Raw genomic sequence first — 15727 nt, 5'->3', positions numbered from 1 at the left:
ACGGCACGGCGGCCGCAACGTCATCATAACGCGTCGCAGTGCAAGGAAGGACCTCCGAGCTCCCCCACTGCCCGTTATTTGGAGGCCCGGGTTGGCGACTGTACTACTGCCGGATGGCAACTACGGGCTCGGCTTCGAGAGGCACCTCAGGCGGAAGCTTCGGAAGCTGCGGGAACCCCGAAATGCCACGGGCCCTACCTCGCTTCCCTGCGGGTGGCGGCGCTGTGGGGCGCCAGTGACAGGCACAGCGCGAGGCAGCCTCTGCTGTACGGAGAGGAGCGGAGGCCGGGGCGACCCGCCTGGGGAGCCGGGGGCCCAAGGCAGTGCTTGCGGGACAGTGAGGCCGGCAGCGCGTGCGGGCGGCGGGGGCTCTGGGTGGAGCACCCCAGGATGGCAGAGAAGCGTGTCTTCCGGGGAGAGGCAGGCTGAAGGGGTGGGTGCCGCTGAGGCTGATGGCGGTCCAGGGTCCCACGCTCTGAGTTCAGGGAGTTGGTTTGGTGCAGCGGGGACACAGGTCACACAAGCGAGCAGGCTTTAGGGGAGCCACAGACGCGGGGAGTCCAAGCCTCTAGGTTTGAGCTTCTCTGGGGACGGCTCCATCAGAAAGAGTTCAAGGAGATGGGTACATCTTGGGGGGGGGGGTCAAAGGTGGGCGAGGAGCAGCTATGTCGATGGCGGAGGTCGTGGGATTGGCGGGCCCTCCAGGGCTGGGGACAGCCGAGCGGCCTCACTCCTCACTCATACGGGCTCCTCCCTTGACCAGAGGGGCCGCGGTCACCATGGAGGACCCGCACCCTGAGGAGACCTTGGAGCCGCAGGAGTCGCCCAGCGAGAGGCGTCCCGGCCGCCCGGGGGGCCGCATCTGTGAGTACAGGGGCGCCGTCCAGTGTCTGGGTCCGGGGCCTGGGGTGGCCCCTGAGCTGCCCTGCTCTGGCCGCACAAGCGAGAGGAGAGTGCAGCCGGGACAGGGTGGCTTGCAGGAGAGGCTCGGCGGGAGATGCGGACGGTTCAGCTCAGCCCTGCCCTTGGCTTTTCCCGAGACTGGAGCCCCCGTGCCCCTGGGCCCACGGCTGCCGCTGCCCACCGCGCACGGCTTTCGTGGGGCCGCCTCCGGCCAGTGGAGCAAGGCAGGCGGCCGGGCTGACGGGGAGCCGCCCCTGCCCCCGGGCAGGATGCATTCACCCCCGGGACCTCACTCCGTCACCAAGTGGGCACTAGGACTTTGGGTGAGAGCCGGGGCAGAGAGGTCCCGAGGCCAGGCCAGCGCCTGTACCTGCCCAGGAAGTGTCCCGGGCAGCGTGACTCAGAGGGCAGCGCGACTCTCGGGGTCACCTCCGGGTCCGGTGACCTCGGTGGGCCTGAGTCCACTCGTCCATAATAAGGCAGGCCCTCAACGGTCCCGTCCAGCCCGCCATGCTCGTCGTGGGTGTGGGTCTGGGGCTTGGGGGAGGCCTGGAGACCCCCGGTGGGCGACCCCGGCCTCTCCGCCTCGCGCAGGCCCCCTGGAGGCCCCGCAGTGCAGCCGCTGCCTCATCACCTTCGCCGACTCCAAGTTCCAGGAGCGCCACCTGAAGCGGGAGCACCCCGCCGACTTCGTGGCCCAGAAGCTGCAGGGGGCGCTCTTCGTCTGCTTCACCTGCGCCCGCGCCTTCCTCTCCTCCGAGGCCCTGATCGCCCACCAGCGGAGCCACGGCCCCGCCGCGCGAGCGCCCCCTGCAGGTGCACCCGCCGCCGCCGCCGCCGCCGCCGCCGCGCAGGCCCGCTTCGCGTGTCCCGACTGCGGCAAGGCCTTCGCGCAGGCCGGCTCTCTGCGGAGACACCGGCAGGTGCACGAGGCCCGCACCTTCGCCTGCACCGAGTGTGGCCAGGATTTTGCCCAGGAGGCAGGGCTGCACCAGCACTACATCCGGCACGCTCGGGGGGAGCTCTGAGTGCAGCCTGAGCCCTCCCCGCGGCGATGGGGGCGCTAGGGCTGGTGGGGCCCATCTAAGGTGGGGGGTGGAGGTCCCCAGGGGGGGCTGGGCGGCTAAGCGTCCCTCCCCAGGAAGGCGAGGGCTCGTGACGCACAGGACCTGGAAGATTCTGCGCTGTGGAGGACGTGGGGCCCGCAGGGAGCCGTGAGATCAGATCATCGTTGAGAGCTTTTGTTTTTAAAAAATGAGCAAGAGGGAAATTTTATTTTTATCTCCCTCATTCCCAATTAAAGAGCTAGCTGCAGATTGCGTAATCACCTTTAATTCTCCCCAGATGGATGCCATGGGCTGTCAGGGCACCGTGCCTTGGATCTGTGCCTGGATGGGGGCAGGGAAGGGAGGCGACGCTACTGGGCGAGCTCGTCTTGAGGAGGGGAGGCGACGCTGAGAGCTCACCCCGAGGCATTGCGGGGGTGGCGCCTGCAGTGGAGGCCTTGTCTCTCCCCACTCAGAGGGGCCCCGGCGTTGAAGTGGCACCAGCCGAAGACAGCTTAGGGCTCCTTAAAATAATTCTGTGAGCGCTTCTCGTCACGGAGTGTTTTCTGTGCGTGAGCAAGCTAGCAGGCGCAGCCTCTAAAAACAGGCGCCAGAGGAAGACGTCTGCGCAGGGCAGCTCCGGCTTTTGGACAAGAAACCCACCATCCCCCCAGCACACTCAGGGCCGGGAGGGGGCGCTCAGGGCAGAGCTGGCCGAGCGCTGGAGGGAAACTGGCTTGGAGTCCAACAGAGACGCCGGCTGTTGTGTTTCCTTCGGCTGGCCTCTGTTGCGATCCTGTCTTCAGCTCTCCCGGAAGGCCCAGTGCAGGCCTGACCGGCGGCAGGGGCAGCTGCCACCCCAGGCTGCGGATGGTCCTGTGGGGCCAGGCTCCCGCCTGCTGCCTGCCGCGCTCCGGGTCCCGTGTGCAGCGGAGTGGATGAGGCAGACTGAGAGGCAGCTCCCAGTTTGTGGTTGGGTACCTGGGAACTGGAAAGACGCCATTTCCCATAGTGCCTTGCAGCTAGATGTGGCCATGTGACTGAGTTCAAGCTGAATTCCTGGGCAGAATCCCCAAGCTTGGGAAAGGGGCCTCTCCTTTACCTTCCTAAGAGGAATGTGGACTCCGCGTGCAGCCATCTTGGCCCACGAGGTCAAGAGCAACACGTGGGAGGGCAGAGCGAAAGACAGCAGGAGCCCAGGGCGTGGGCCCACCTCATGGAGTAGCACCAGCGTGGCTCATTTCCATTCTGTTACGCAGGAGAGCAAACCTGTCTTGTTTAAGCCACCGTCATTTGGGGTCTGTGTCACATACAACCCGACAGAGGTCTGCAGACTCCGGCCAAATCGAGCCTGGTGCCTGGTTTTGCAAATAAAGTCTTACTGGAACACAGTCATGTTCATTTTGTGTTGTTGACAGCTGCTTCCGTCTGGACCAGATCTGAGCGGTTGCAACAGAGACCTTGTGTCTCCCAGCCCGCAGTGTGGGTAATTCTCACCTGCCACTCACAGCACCAGGCTGCGGAGCCCTGTTCTAACAGACACACACAGCCTGCTCTGGGCCTGGCCAGTGCCACACCGGGGGAGTGCATGGGGGCAGGGCTAGCCTCCATCTCCTAGCTGGGGTGACCTGTGGGGAAATGGGTTTGGAGTCAGTTGGCCATCATGTTCTTCCAAGGTGTCAACTTCACCAACGCTGGGGCCAGTGCTGTGGCACGGTGAGTTAAGTCACCTGAGATGCCACCAGCATTCCCCACGGGCATTGTCTGAGTCCCGGCTGCTCCACTTCCAACCTTGCTCCCTGCTAACGGCCTGGGAAAGCAGTGGAAGATGGCCCAGTGCTTGGGCCCCTGTCACCTGTGCGGGAGACCCAGATGGAGTTCCAGACTCTCGGCTCCAGCTGGGCCGTTGCAGCCATTTGGGGAGTGAACCAACACGTGGAAGATCTCTGTCTCTTCCTCTCGCTCTGTAATGCTGCCTTTCAAATAGATCTTAAAAAAAAGTCACACAAGCAAAATATTTCTCTTGGTACTTGATGAAGGCCCAAGTTCTGTGTTTTCGCACCACTCCCACCGTAGCTCCCCCAGGCCCAATCCTAAGGATCTAAGGCCTCCCTCTCCCGAGGTAGACAGCGCCCTGCCCCCTCACCTCCCGCAGCCCCAGTGATGTCCAGACTCACTCCAGCCCAAGCCCCAGACCGGAGATGCAGCCACCTGGCTGGCAGATGGGGTACTGCACAGTTAGAATGGGGTCACCGTGCCTCCGTGGCCCCCGGCCCGCCCTGCGCTCACACTCCCCAGTCTGGCCGCCTCTCCCCGCAGCGCAGCCCTCGTCCCTAACTGCTCCCCCTCTACCTCAGACCAGCCAGTACATCAGCCCACGTGGCTCATCTCGGACTCTCCCGTGGGATCCCACAAGCGACATCCAGCGAGCTCACCCAGGCCCACAGGCAGTCTGCTCGCTGCCTGCTCTGCTTCCCCGGAGTTGATTCTGCCTCGGGGCCTTTGCACTTGCTGGTCCCTCAGGAGTGCCCCTCCCCCAGAACTCTGCAGGCCTACCTCTACACCTCGCGCCACCTCCCGGGGGGCCCTCCTCGACCTGCATGCCTCACCCCTGCCCGAGTCACCTCCTACCTGCAATCCGAGCCTGTGTATCTGTGGTTCTGTGTCCCTCAGCACTGCACCCCAGCCCCCAGCCGGTGCTTGGTCTCTCGGCCTCCGCCGTGCCTCCCACACTGTAAACTGTGTCCCACGCTCCTCCATCGGGTGCTGCCTGCCTCGAGTTCGGTCCCCAGAGGGACCCGCCAGTCCTACACGGAGGCGGAGTCTCACTTCCGGGTGACTGCCCACCCAATGCCCCCTGGAGCCCGGGCCGTGTTCAGTGCCCTCTCCGGAGGCCACGCGTGCCTCCCGCGGCTCCTGATCCTCAGGAATACTGTGGATTCCCGGTGATTCCCGGTGCTGACATCCCTGACGGCAGAGGAGGGTTAGGCTGCCCTGGGGCACGAGGCCTATCCCACGCTGACCCATGCGCCGTGGCTGGAATGGCTGGGACCCCCAAGATTCCCATGTGGGGAACCTGAGACCCCAGGTGAGCGCATTCAGAGGTCGGGCTTGAGGAGGTGACCACGACCTGAGGACCCCCACCCCGGGAGCTGCAGGAAGTGGGCCCAGCTCTGCTCGCCTACAGGGCACTCACCTTCCTGCCCCTCCCCCGCGGGAGTCGCGAGCAGCCCTCCGCGCCCCAATCCCGTCCTGCCCCCCAGCCTCCCAGCCGTGCTGCGCCCTGCTCCACGGCCACCATGACATGACTGGAAGCCCGCAGGCGCTCAGGAGGGAGGACACTGTCCATGCAAGGCACTGAGCCCGGGCCTGGCCACTGTGGTAATTCAAGTTCTATTCCTGAAGGCTCTTAGGTGCCAGGCTTCTGGGCGCTGACACGCGTGGAGGGCCGTAGAACACGCTGGGCACATGGCAGGTGCTCGGGAAACGGCGGCTGTCGCTATGATCAGCTTCTGTTTTCCAAACGGCCTCGGTGCCTCCGTGGCAGAGCAGGAGCCCGGCTCCGGCAAGGCTGGGTTGAGCTGGCCCTCCTCCCCTCAGTCCCGGTCCCTTCCGGATCCTCTGGCTACCCCGACATACCAGGAGGGCTCCTGCCTCCCCCCCAGACTGGACGCTTCTTCCCGCCTCCCTCCTCCAGGTCCGCCACCTTCTAGGGGGGGGACTGCACTGTCTCGGATGGCAGCCCCTCCCCCGGCTCGTCCCTGCACAGTGCCTGGTCCCCTCTGTCTTCTGGCACGTGGACAGGGATTTTGTTTTATTCACTGGTGTTACTTCCCGAAGCTGTGTTCGCGCCCAGCGGGTACGCAGAGCATACGGCATGCAAATTCATGGATGCCGGTCCCTATCTCCCGGAGTTATTCTAAGAACCCGGAGAGCTCATGCAAATGTGGCGCGGCGCCCCGTGCGAGCGGGAGCGGGGCAGCTGTGCTGGCAACAGGCTCTGCTCTGCAAGCTCCTAGACGCACAACCGTGAGACGACACACACAGCCCGGGGGCCGGCCGACACCCAGGACGCGCAGCGACGACGCGCTGCCCCCCGCAGACTCTTGCTGGGTGCTTACCCAGACTGCTCTGCACTTAGCTGCGCCCACGTAACTCATTTCCGGTGAAGCGACCCAAGGAGGCAGCCCCGGGCGCCGAGGACGGCACGAGCACCACGAAGCTCCCCGTGCTCCGCGGCAGGACCCGGCCTCGCTGGTGTGGGTGGCAGACCGAAGGGTGGCCTGGTCCCCAGATCGTCCACTCGGTGACAGAATTCCGTGTGTGGCTGGGGCTGGGAGCGCGGCCGGAAGCCACCCCGGGCTGAGCACACGTCTGTCCGCTGGGCCACAGAGATCCCCAGGTTCCCACAGGCCGAGGACGGCGCTCCAGACACACATGCCCAGACACACACGCAAAGTGGCTTTTATTCTGGCCTTCACACATCGACAGCGAAGACAACACAGACGAGCGGTCCCCTCCCCGGCCCTGACCGCTGTGACCACGCCCCTCCGCCCGCCTCCCGCCCCGCCTCCGCCCCGCCCCTCCGGCCTACACCTCCCCGCGCGCGTGCAGCATGAAGTGCCCGTGCAGCTCGCCCAGGGTGGCGAAGGAGTCCTCGCACTCCGTGCAGTGGTAGGTGCCCTCCTCGTCCTCGTCCTCGTCCTCCTCATCCTCCTCCTCCTCCTCCCGCCCAGCGGGCCGGCCCTCCCCAGCCCGAGGGGGCTCCTCCTCTTCCTCCCCCAGGGCCCTGCCTTCGGGCACGGGGGCTTCCTGCGGGGCTGAAGCAGGGCAGCAGAGCCGGCAAGGCGGGGTGCCCGGCGGGGCCTCGGCCAGCGGGGAGCGGCCGCAGAGCTGGCAGGGCTGGGCCAGGGGGCCCGGGGGCTGGGCTGCGCGCGGGGCCCGGCGGGAGGGGCCGCCCCGGCCGCCCCCCAGGCGCTGTTTCACCTTGTAGCCCGGATCGTACTCTGGATCATCAGTGGTCTCCTCCTCCTCCTCCTCCTCGTCTTCCTCCTCTTCGGAGTCGGGCTCTGAGAGAGTGTACTCAGAGTCGGAGGAGTGCTCGGGGCCTGTGGGGGACAGACGGGGAGGGGCAGCGGCGTCAGAGGACGGCCGGGCACGGCCCTCCCGTCCCCGCAGGCGAGGGCACAGCCCGGCCCGGGCGTCAGGCAGACGGGCGGTGGGTGAAGCCAGAGCGAGGGCGGCGATGGCCGCAGCTGCCGCCATCGCCAGAGCCCTGTTCCCAGGCATCGCCTCCCTTCCGACAGCAGCCTGCGAGGGCGCGAGGGGAGCACCCCCGGAGGATGCCAGGCACACTGAGGTCCCGGCGGAGGGGCCTCGTGCGCTGGCCTTCCAGGGGACAAGCATCTGAAAAGGCATTCCAGCAAATGGAAACGCGTCCGCCTGTGTGGGCACTGCGGTATCTGACCACGTATGTAGGAGGGGGCTTGCAAACCTTTGTGGGAAATGGGACCCGAAGGCGTGCATATTGAGGGATCTTCAAAACGTCTGTGAGACAAATCGCAGAAGTCTCACAATGTCTTCACATCAAACTAAACCTGCCTTTTCTCCTATACATATTTTATTGATTTATTTTCACCTTATTTGAAAGGCAGAGAGAGAGGGCTCTTCCATCCACAATTCACTCTCCAGGTATCTGCAACAGCAGAGCCGGGCCAGGTCGAAGTCAGGAGCCCGTGTGGGTGGCAGGAGCCGAGCACTTGGCCATCACCTGCTGCCTCCCCAGGACACCTTGGCAGGAAGCTGGACTGGAAGGGGAGGAGCTGGAACTCAAACCAGGAGCCTCTATGGGTGCCAGTGTCTCAAGCAGTGACTTAACTGCTGAGCCAAATGTCTACCTTCTCAATGATTTTTTTTTTAAAGATTTATGTATTTAATTGAAAGTCAGAATTATAGAGAGAGGAGAGGCAGAGAGAGAGAGAGAGAGAGAGAGAGAGAGGTGTCTTCCATCTGCTGGTTCACTCCCCAGATGGCTGCAACCACTGGAGCAAGGCAGATCTGAAGCCAGGAGCCAGGTGCTTCTTCCAGGTCTCCCACACGGGTGCAGGGGCCCAAGCACTTGGCCATCTTCTGCTGCTTCCCCAGGCCACAGCAGAGAGCTGGATCAGAAGTGGAGTAGTCAGGACTTGAACTGGCGCCCACATGGGATGCCGGTACTGCAGGTGGTGGCTTTACCTGCTACGCCACAGCACCAGCCCCTCAATTATCTTTTAATTCTACTTTTCTAAGAGCTCTTATAGATTTGAATGAATTAAGACGTTTATTAAGTACAGCTATATTACTGTGATTTCGTGTGTACGAAGGAGACCCCTAGGTCAAGTTGAGGTTTAAGAAAAGGAGAGGGCCCAGCGCTGTGCTGAGCGGGTTAAGCCTCTGCACCCTTGTGGGAGACAAGGACGGAGCTCCTGGCTTTGACTGGCCCGGCCTGACTGTTGTGGATTTGAGGAGAGAACGCGTAGATGGAAGGCACATCTTTCTCTCTCCCTTTTTGCTCTGCCTTTTACATACACAGGAGAGAAACAACTTGCAGCTGGGCCATCAGCAGTGCCCACAGAGGCTGCGCAGAGGCTGGGTGCGGCTGCCTGTGAGGTCGGTGTCATGGCGGCCGCAGCCGTGGGAGCTGGCCCGGCAGCTGCCTGTCTTCCCCAGCCACAACCCCACCTCTCGGTGCCCCCTCTGCCCCTGCTCTGCGTGGCTACTGCCTGTCCCTGAGAGCAGGGCCTTTGTCAGGTTCACGGCTGTGGTCCTGGCATTCTAGAACATTCTGTGTGCGCAGGCCGGAGACTTTGCTTTCACTTGGACAGATCTTTCCAGGGTCCTTCACACATGCTCGCTCTTCCCTCCACTGCAAATGCCCTGCCGGAGTTCTTCCCATCAGCCTCCGGGCCGTCCCAGATGTCCCCATGTCCTGCCCCTTCTGCTGCCGCCTCCGTGGTCCCAGCTCCGAGCTGCGGCCGCCTGCGCCCAGGTTCTTTCCGACCCAGACCAGGGGCCAGGCCCGGTCTGACTCACAGCTGTGTCCCCAGCAGCCCAGAGGAGCGGGCTCTCGGTGTCTGCGCAGCGTCCTCACCTGTCCCTGCGCCACCCTGCTCTCTCCCTGCCATTGACCAGACATCTCACCAGGCCTTGGGCCGGGCCCTCTGCCTGGAACGCCGGGGCCCACTCTGCCCACCGGGCAGCCTCCGACTTCCCCTTCCGGATCTAGCACAGGCTCCACGAAGCTACCCGGGCCCCGACCCCCAGTCGGAGGTCTCCCCCTGGGCCCCCCGCCCCAGCACCCCGTCAGACTGGGGCTCCTCCAGGGGTCCCAGCACAGCGCGGCAGAGGTCGAGCGGGTCAGTGGCGGACAGCGGCCCCCGGCCCTGACCTCCCTCGTCCAGGCCTTACCTCTGCTCTTCTCCCCGGGGCACCCTTTTCCTCTCTACTGGCAAACTCCTGCTGCTCCCCCAGGTGCAGCTCACCTGGCCACCACCTCCGTGAAGTCCTCCCTGACTTCCTGGGTGGTCAGTGTCCCTCTCCTCTAGACTGCTCCACTGCAGCCTGACCACCCTGGGCAGTGGCCGCCTGCAGACCCCTGAGGACGGGAGCTGGGTCTGACCCATCTCCACATCCCAGCAACGCTAGAGACGCCTGCTGAATGGCTGCAGCGCAGAAAACTCTCCCGCCTCTGGCCAGGCTCACCCACCCTCCCTCCAGGGCCTTCAGTGACCACTATGACTTCACGCAGGAGGCCTGTGACGGCAGTCAGGTCACTGCCCACAGCTACCAGGTCTTTCATGCCCACCATGACGTCCAGGGCCACAAGCCCTCTCCCGCCCACCATGCCTTCTCCACCGAAGAGATCCTCCAAGCCCGGCATGTCTCCAGCCTCCACCGGGCCCTCCATGCCCACCGTGGCTCCCGCGCCTCCTGCCTCCTTGAAGACCACCAAGTCGGTAACGCCCGCCAGGCCGTCCACAACTCCCACCGCGGTCGTGAGCCCAAGCAGTTCCAAGTCCACCAAACCCACGAGCACAAAGACGGCCCCTCCCGGCAGGCCCAGCAAGAAGTCCCAGCTCCACAGCAAGGCGAGACCGTCCGGCAGGGCCAGCGCGGACACGCGGGCCAGCACGGCCAGCAGCGTGCGACAGCAGCAGCAGAGGGGCGCGCACAGCCGGGGCAGGACGCCCGGCCCACGGCGGGGCCACAGCTCCAAGAGGTCACCCAGCAGGACCAGCACTCCCAGCAGGGTGAGGACGCACAACGCCAGAGCGGGCACAGCCAAGAGGGCGAGAACTCCGGCTTCCCAGCAGAAACAGGGTGGGGGGAAGAGTGACAGCCGGCCTCGAGCCACCAACAGGAAGAGGAGCCAGAGCCAAGCCGGCAACGTGAGCAAGGAGAAGCCGCACAGCCCGCCCAGGGCCTCGGCGGTGCGCAGCGGCTCCCGCCTGGCCGTAACCCCCAGCAGGACCAAGAGCCGCAGCCTGACCCAGGTGCCCTCGCGGCAGCAGGGCCTCAGCCAGTCCCCGCCATCCCCGCGGAAGGTGCAGAGCCACAGCCAGGCGGACGCCTCCCGCTGGGAAGGCAGCTACAGCTGGACCGACAAGGGTTACATCCAGGCCAGCACCTCGAGCACAGCGCCAAGTCCCAGCCGCTCCAGCACCCCCAGCCGCAGCAGGTCCCGCACCCCCAGAAGGGCCAGGAGCGTCAGCCGTGACAGGCCCCAGAGCCGGCTGAGAGGCTACGGCTGGAAGCGGAATCACAGCAGAGCGAGAAGCCGGATCCGGAGGGGAACTCCCAGCCAGGTGAGGGCACGGAGCACCTACGGCAAGGGGGAGAGCCCAAACCCACCCAGAACCCCCAGAAGGGAAGGAAGTCACAACGGGTCCAGGACCCCGAGCGGCCAGCGCCGGAGCCGCAGCAGACAGAGGGCTCCCAGCCACGCGCGGTCCACAACCCCCAGCGAGGAGAGGGACCCCAGCCAGCCGCGAACCTCCAGTAAGAGGAGAGGCCACAAGCAACCGAGACCCGGCAAGCGGAGAGTCCGCAGCCCGTCCAGAACCCCCAGCAGGGAGAGCAGCAGCGGCCGATCCAGAAGCCCCAGCGCGTACAGAGCTCGCGGCCGACCCAGAACCGCCAGTGTGGACAGGGCTCGCGGCCGATCCAGAACCACCAGCGTGGACAGCACTCGCAGCCGATATAGAACCACCAGTGTGGACAGCGCTCACGGCCGATCCAGAACCACCAGCGTGGACAGCGCTCACGGCCGATACAGAACCACCAGCGTGGACAGCGCTCACGGCCGATCCAGAACCACCAGCGTGGACAGCGCTCACGGCCGATACAGAACCACCAGTGTGGACAGGGATCGCGGCCGATCCAGAACCGCCAGTGTGGACAGGGATCGTGGCCGATACAGAACCACCAGTGTGGACAGCGCTTGCGGCCGATCCAGAACCGCCAGCGTGGACAGCGCTCACGGCCGATCCAGAACCGCCAGCATGGACAGGGCTCGCGGCCGATACAGAACCACCAGCATGGACAGCACTCGCGGCCGATCTAGGAGCTCCAGGAAGAAGCAGGAGCACAGCCCATCTGCAGCCTCCAGCAAGGGGATGTGCGGCACCCCACCTAGGACCCCCAGCAAGAGGAGAGGCCCTCGCCGCTCCAGAACCCCCACCGTGGAGAGGGGTCACGGCCAACCTACAGCCCCTGGAGGTTTCAGCTGGAAGGGGTCTCCCAGCCAGGCCACACCGCGCTCTCCCGACGAAGCCCCGACCCGTGATGCCCACGCCAACGCCACCACCTCCAAGGTCGCCTCACCTGGGGAGAGGTCTTCGTCATCTTCTTCCAGGCTGGCGTAGCCCCCGGTCTCAGCTGGCTCACGGGTCTCTGTCATGGCCAGGGGAGGGGACGGGAAACAGCAGAAGAGCAGCAGCTGGGCAGCGTCCCTCCCCGGCCAGCTCTCCGGCCACAGAGTCTTCTAATACGGGGTGCTGGCAGGTAGAGGGACGCTGGGCAGGGGAAAGGAAAGGCCGGCGACAGCTCAATAAATTTTCACATAGCACTCGACCCAACCCCCACCCAGCTGGGTGCTCCGTGCAAAGCCTTGCCCCGGCCCCGCCCCTCTGTTCTTATTCCATGGGGGGAGGGGAAGGCAAAATTCCAGATATTGATCGGCAGGTAATGGCATCGGCACCAATCAGAACGGAGATGAGCAGGAGCCTGTGGCAGGCATTAACCCTTCCGTCGCTGGACTGTGGGGAACTCCGGGGCTGGGGGAGGCCCTGAAGCGGCAGTCAGGTGTGGCGTGCACTTGATGACGGGTGGGAAGGATCTCAATATTTAAATAAGGCGGCAGGAAGGATCTCAATATTTAAATGAGGCGACACTGGTTTGTGACCCTCCGCCTGCTCCTAACTGCCAAGGTGGCTGTGTGGTGTCAAGCTAAGGGCTTCACTCCTGGGCTCCTCAGAATCAAGCTGAGAGACTGCCCCCTCTGTACAGATGGGGGAAACTGAGGCACGCACCGAGGCTGAGCAAGTGGCCCGAGGTCACACCACCCAGCGGGCAGTCCTCCCATCTCTCATAAAATGATCTCTTGGGTGGGTCGGGGGCTCATTCAGGGAGGTGGCTGGGAGGGGGCAGGCATTCCGGGACCCCTCCCTCCGCCCCCGTAAACTCGGCCAGTTTGGATCCTGCACCTCTCTCCATGCACCCCAGGCCTTGTCACATCTGCGGTCGCCAGCAGCAGAGACCTCCTTCCCCAGGGAACTCACCCTCGCAGCTCACCGCCAACCTAAAAACCTCTGTCCTTTGTCCTGGCCCTAGAGAGCCTGTGCCCCTCCAGGAAGCCAAACCTGACTGCCCTCCTCACCTGCAGACCACGCCCCCAACACACACACACACACACACACACACACACACACACACACACGGAGCTTCTCTCCCTGCGTTTCCTGACGACAGAGAGCCGCCCAGGCCGTTAGTGGAGGGGCTGGCCGCCTAGGCTGTGTCCTGCAGGCCAAGGTCTGTGCCGGGCACTGGCCAAACAGTGATGGAAAACCCGAGGCCCCTTTCAATGTCTGGAGCTCAAGTTCACTGTCGGAAACTCAAAAGATAAGGATGCTGGGGAGGGCTGAGGGACTTCCTGGAGGAGGCGGCTGATCTGGGCGGGGAGTGTTCTTAGGACATCCTCTACCCTGCAGGGCCCACCCAACTTGGGAACTCTACCTAAAAGCAGGAAAGAGGACCAAATTATGCACATAAAAACAGGATGCCCAATGAAATGTGAATTTCACCTCACTAAGATCATTGTCATGAATCTCACTTTATGATATTAATATCCCTGTTTGCGGGGGGGGGGGGGAGTATATATGTGTGTGTATAAAAAAAAATTTCAGAGGCTGGTGCTGTGGTGTAGCAGGTAAAGCCTCCGCCCACAGTCCCGGCTGCTCCACTTCCGATCCAGCTCTCTGCTATGACCTAGGAAAGCAGTAGAGGATGGCCCAGGTGCCTGGGTCCCTGAACCCGTGTGGGAGACCTGAAGAAGCTCCTGGCTCCTGGCTTCCGATAGGCACAGCCCCGGCCATTGTGGCCAATTGGGGAGTGAACCAGCGGTTAGAAGACCTCTCTCTCTCTCTCTGCCTCTCTGTAACTCTGCCTTTCAAATAAATAAATCTTAAAAAAATATATCTCTTAGAACAAAGTTCAGTTAAACAACAAATCATTACTCATATTTTTGATGTAATTTTTTTAAAAGTTTCTTCTAAGGGAGAGAGAGATAGAGAATCTTCCATCTCTTGGTTCACTCCCCAAATGGCCGTGAGGGTCAGGACACAGCCAGGCAGAAGCCAGGAGCCGGGAGCTCCATCCGGGCCTCCCACGCGGGTGCAGGGGCCCAAGCGCTTGGGCCGTCGTCCGCTGCTTTCCCAGGCGCATTAGCAGGGAGCTGGACCCGGAGAGGAGCAGCCGGGACTTGAGCTCCAATATAGGATGCGGATTCGCAGGCAGAAGCTTAACCCGCTGCCCACTTTCCCAAAAGATTTTATGTTGCTTACTGGAAATTCAAACTTAACGAGGCATCCTGTACCTCCACCCAGGAAGTGCACACGGAGGACAACCAGGACTTCTAAGGAGGCTCCCCGGAGACAACGCCCACCAGTCCGGCCCCCGCCCCCCCCCCAGCCCACAGCACTGGGACCCCCGCGGAGCCAGCCCTGGGTGCAAATGCCCACCCCTCCGACACGAGGGCCCTCAGATCCGAGCGGGGCCTGAGCCGAGACCCTCGGGTTGTGGCCGGGCAGGGGTTCAAGCCCCAGCCACTTCTCCTCCGACCCAGCTTCCGGCTAATGCGCCTCGGGAGCGCTCGCCGCCCCGCTGCCCATGTGCGAGGCCCAGAACGGGCTCCTGGCTCCCGCCTGGCCGTTGCCGCCATTTTGGGAGTGAACCAGCAGATGGAAGCCCTGTCTTTCGAATAAAAAATAAATAAAAAGCAGCGCAGCAGTGGGCACCGCAAACGCCCTGAGCCCACAGGAACCAACTCCCAAGACGCCCCGCGTGCACCACAGGCACCGGCCCCGCCACGCGAGGGCGAGGAGGCCGGACAGTAAGGGCCGGTCCCCCCAATGCCCTGCGCGGACTCCCCGCAGGCTGCTTTCCCCGCTCCTAGAATGCTCGACAGTGGGTGTGTGACAAAGGGTCCGGTTCGCCATGGGAGAGCCGGGGGGCCCCTTCCCGGGAAGCACCGGGCCTCTAACGACCGGCACGCTGCCGAGAGGCGGAGTGCCCCGTCTCCCCGCGCTGCCTCAGGGCGCGACCAGGACGCGCGGGGGCCACAGAGGGGCACCTGGGTCTCGCCCCCAGGCCAGCGCCGCCCCGACCGCTGCCCGCTCCTCGGGCGACAGGAGGTGTCACTCCCGTCATGCAGCGGGGCCGTAGCGCCCGCTTCCCGGCATGCCCCGCGCACCCCTTCCCCGGACACTCACGGTCGTCGGCGGCCCCCGCTCCGGCCCGGCGGTGGGTGGCGGCTGCACGCCCGGGCCTCGCGCCTGCGCCGCAAGCAGGGCAGGAGCGAGCGCAGGGGGGCGTGAGGCGCCTAGGGCGCTTGCGCGGCGAGACGGACCATTCCCGGCGCGCTGTGGGAGGAGGGGGCCGCGCGAGCCGAGCCCCGCGCCGGGGGGTGCGGTGCGTGGCCCCTCGTCGGCCGGGGCGACTTGGTACGGTCCGCGGCCCGAAGGCCACAGAAGCCGCGGGGCTCGCGCGTGCGTGTGCGTGTGCGTGGCGGGAAGGCGCCTCACCAGGACGGGGCGCGCCGCGGGCGGAGGGCGCCCGCCCGGCTGGGGTGCGGGACCCGGGCCCGCTCGCGCGCCGCACCCCACCGCGGGACAATAGGCGGCCTCCCGCACGGGGGAGGTGATTTGCATATTCCCCGGGGAGGCGGGGCTCCCGAGCGCAGTGATTAGCATATGGCGGGGAGGGGCGGTGGCTGTGAGCGAGGCGCGTGCGCACTAGGCCCGCCGCGGGGCGCGAAGCGGGCAGGCCGGGTTCTGGTCGAGGATCGGTCCGAAGACAGGCCACAAGGACGCGGAGGAGGACCATTCCAGCCTCCACGCCCCCTCAGCCGGGGTGCACCTTTGGTGATCTTTGCAGCAGGCGGCCAGTTGGGTTTCTTTGGCATAGGAGACACAGCCCTGGGGCGTTCACACGTCTGATTAAATAGCCCCCCCCCCTACCCCAGG

The 15727-nt window shown here is 64.4% G+C and overlaps 2 protein-coding genes across 3 annotated transcripts; one reads left to right on the top strand and one right to left on the bottom strand.

Moving 5' to 3' along the window:
• Positions 1–27: 27 nt before the first annotated feature.
• On the top strand, positions 28–3340 carry ZNF576 (zinc finger protein 576). 2 transcript variants are annotated; one of them, XM_051839092.3, is made up of 3 exons: positions 28–266; positions 764–864; positions 1498–3340. In XM_051839092.3, the coding sequence occupies exons 2-3, from the start codon at positions 780–782 to the stop codon at positions 1929–1931; spliced, it is 519 nt and encodes a 172-aa protein (XP_051695052.3). In that variant the 5' UTR covers positions 28–266; positions 764–779; the 3' UTR covers positions 1932–3340. The 2 variants fall into 2 exon arrangements, with proteins under 2 accessions (XP_051695052.3, XP_051695051.3); XM_051839091.3 differs by having other exon boundaries at positions 252–433.
• ZNF428 (zinc finger protein 428) lies at positions 3000–15408 on the bottom strand. The gene is made up of 3 exons (XM_017339119.4): positions 14975–15408; positions 11811–12001; positions 3000–7057 (listed from the first exon to the last, which is right to left on the bottom strand). Exons 2-3 carry the CDS (start codon positions 11884–11886, stop codon positions 6540–6542), a joined length of 594 nt encoding a protein of 197 aa, XP_017194608.1. The 5' UTR covers positions 11887–12001; positions 14975–15408; the 3' UTR covers positions 3000–6539.
• Between the last annotated feature and the right edge of the window lie 319 nt (positions 15409–15727).

The sequence above is a fragment of the Oryctolagus cuniculus genome, chromosome 18 (genome assembly GCF_051225735.1).
Source record: "Oryctolagus cuniculus isolate XC-2025 breed Fujian yellow rabbit chromosome 18, ASM5122573v1, whole genome shotgun sequence".
NCBI classification, from domain to species: Eukaryota; Metazoa; Chordata; class Mammalia; order Lagomorpha; family Leporidae; genus Oryctolagus; species Oryctolagus cuniculus.
Note: the sequence above shows the minus strand (reverse complement) of the source record. Positions and strands in the feature narration are given on the sequence as shown.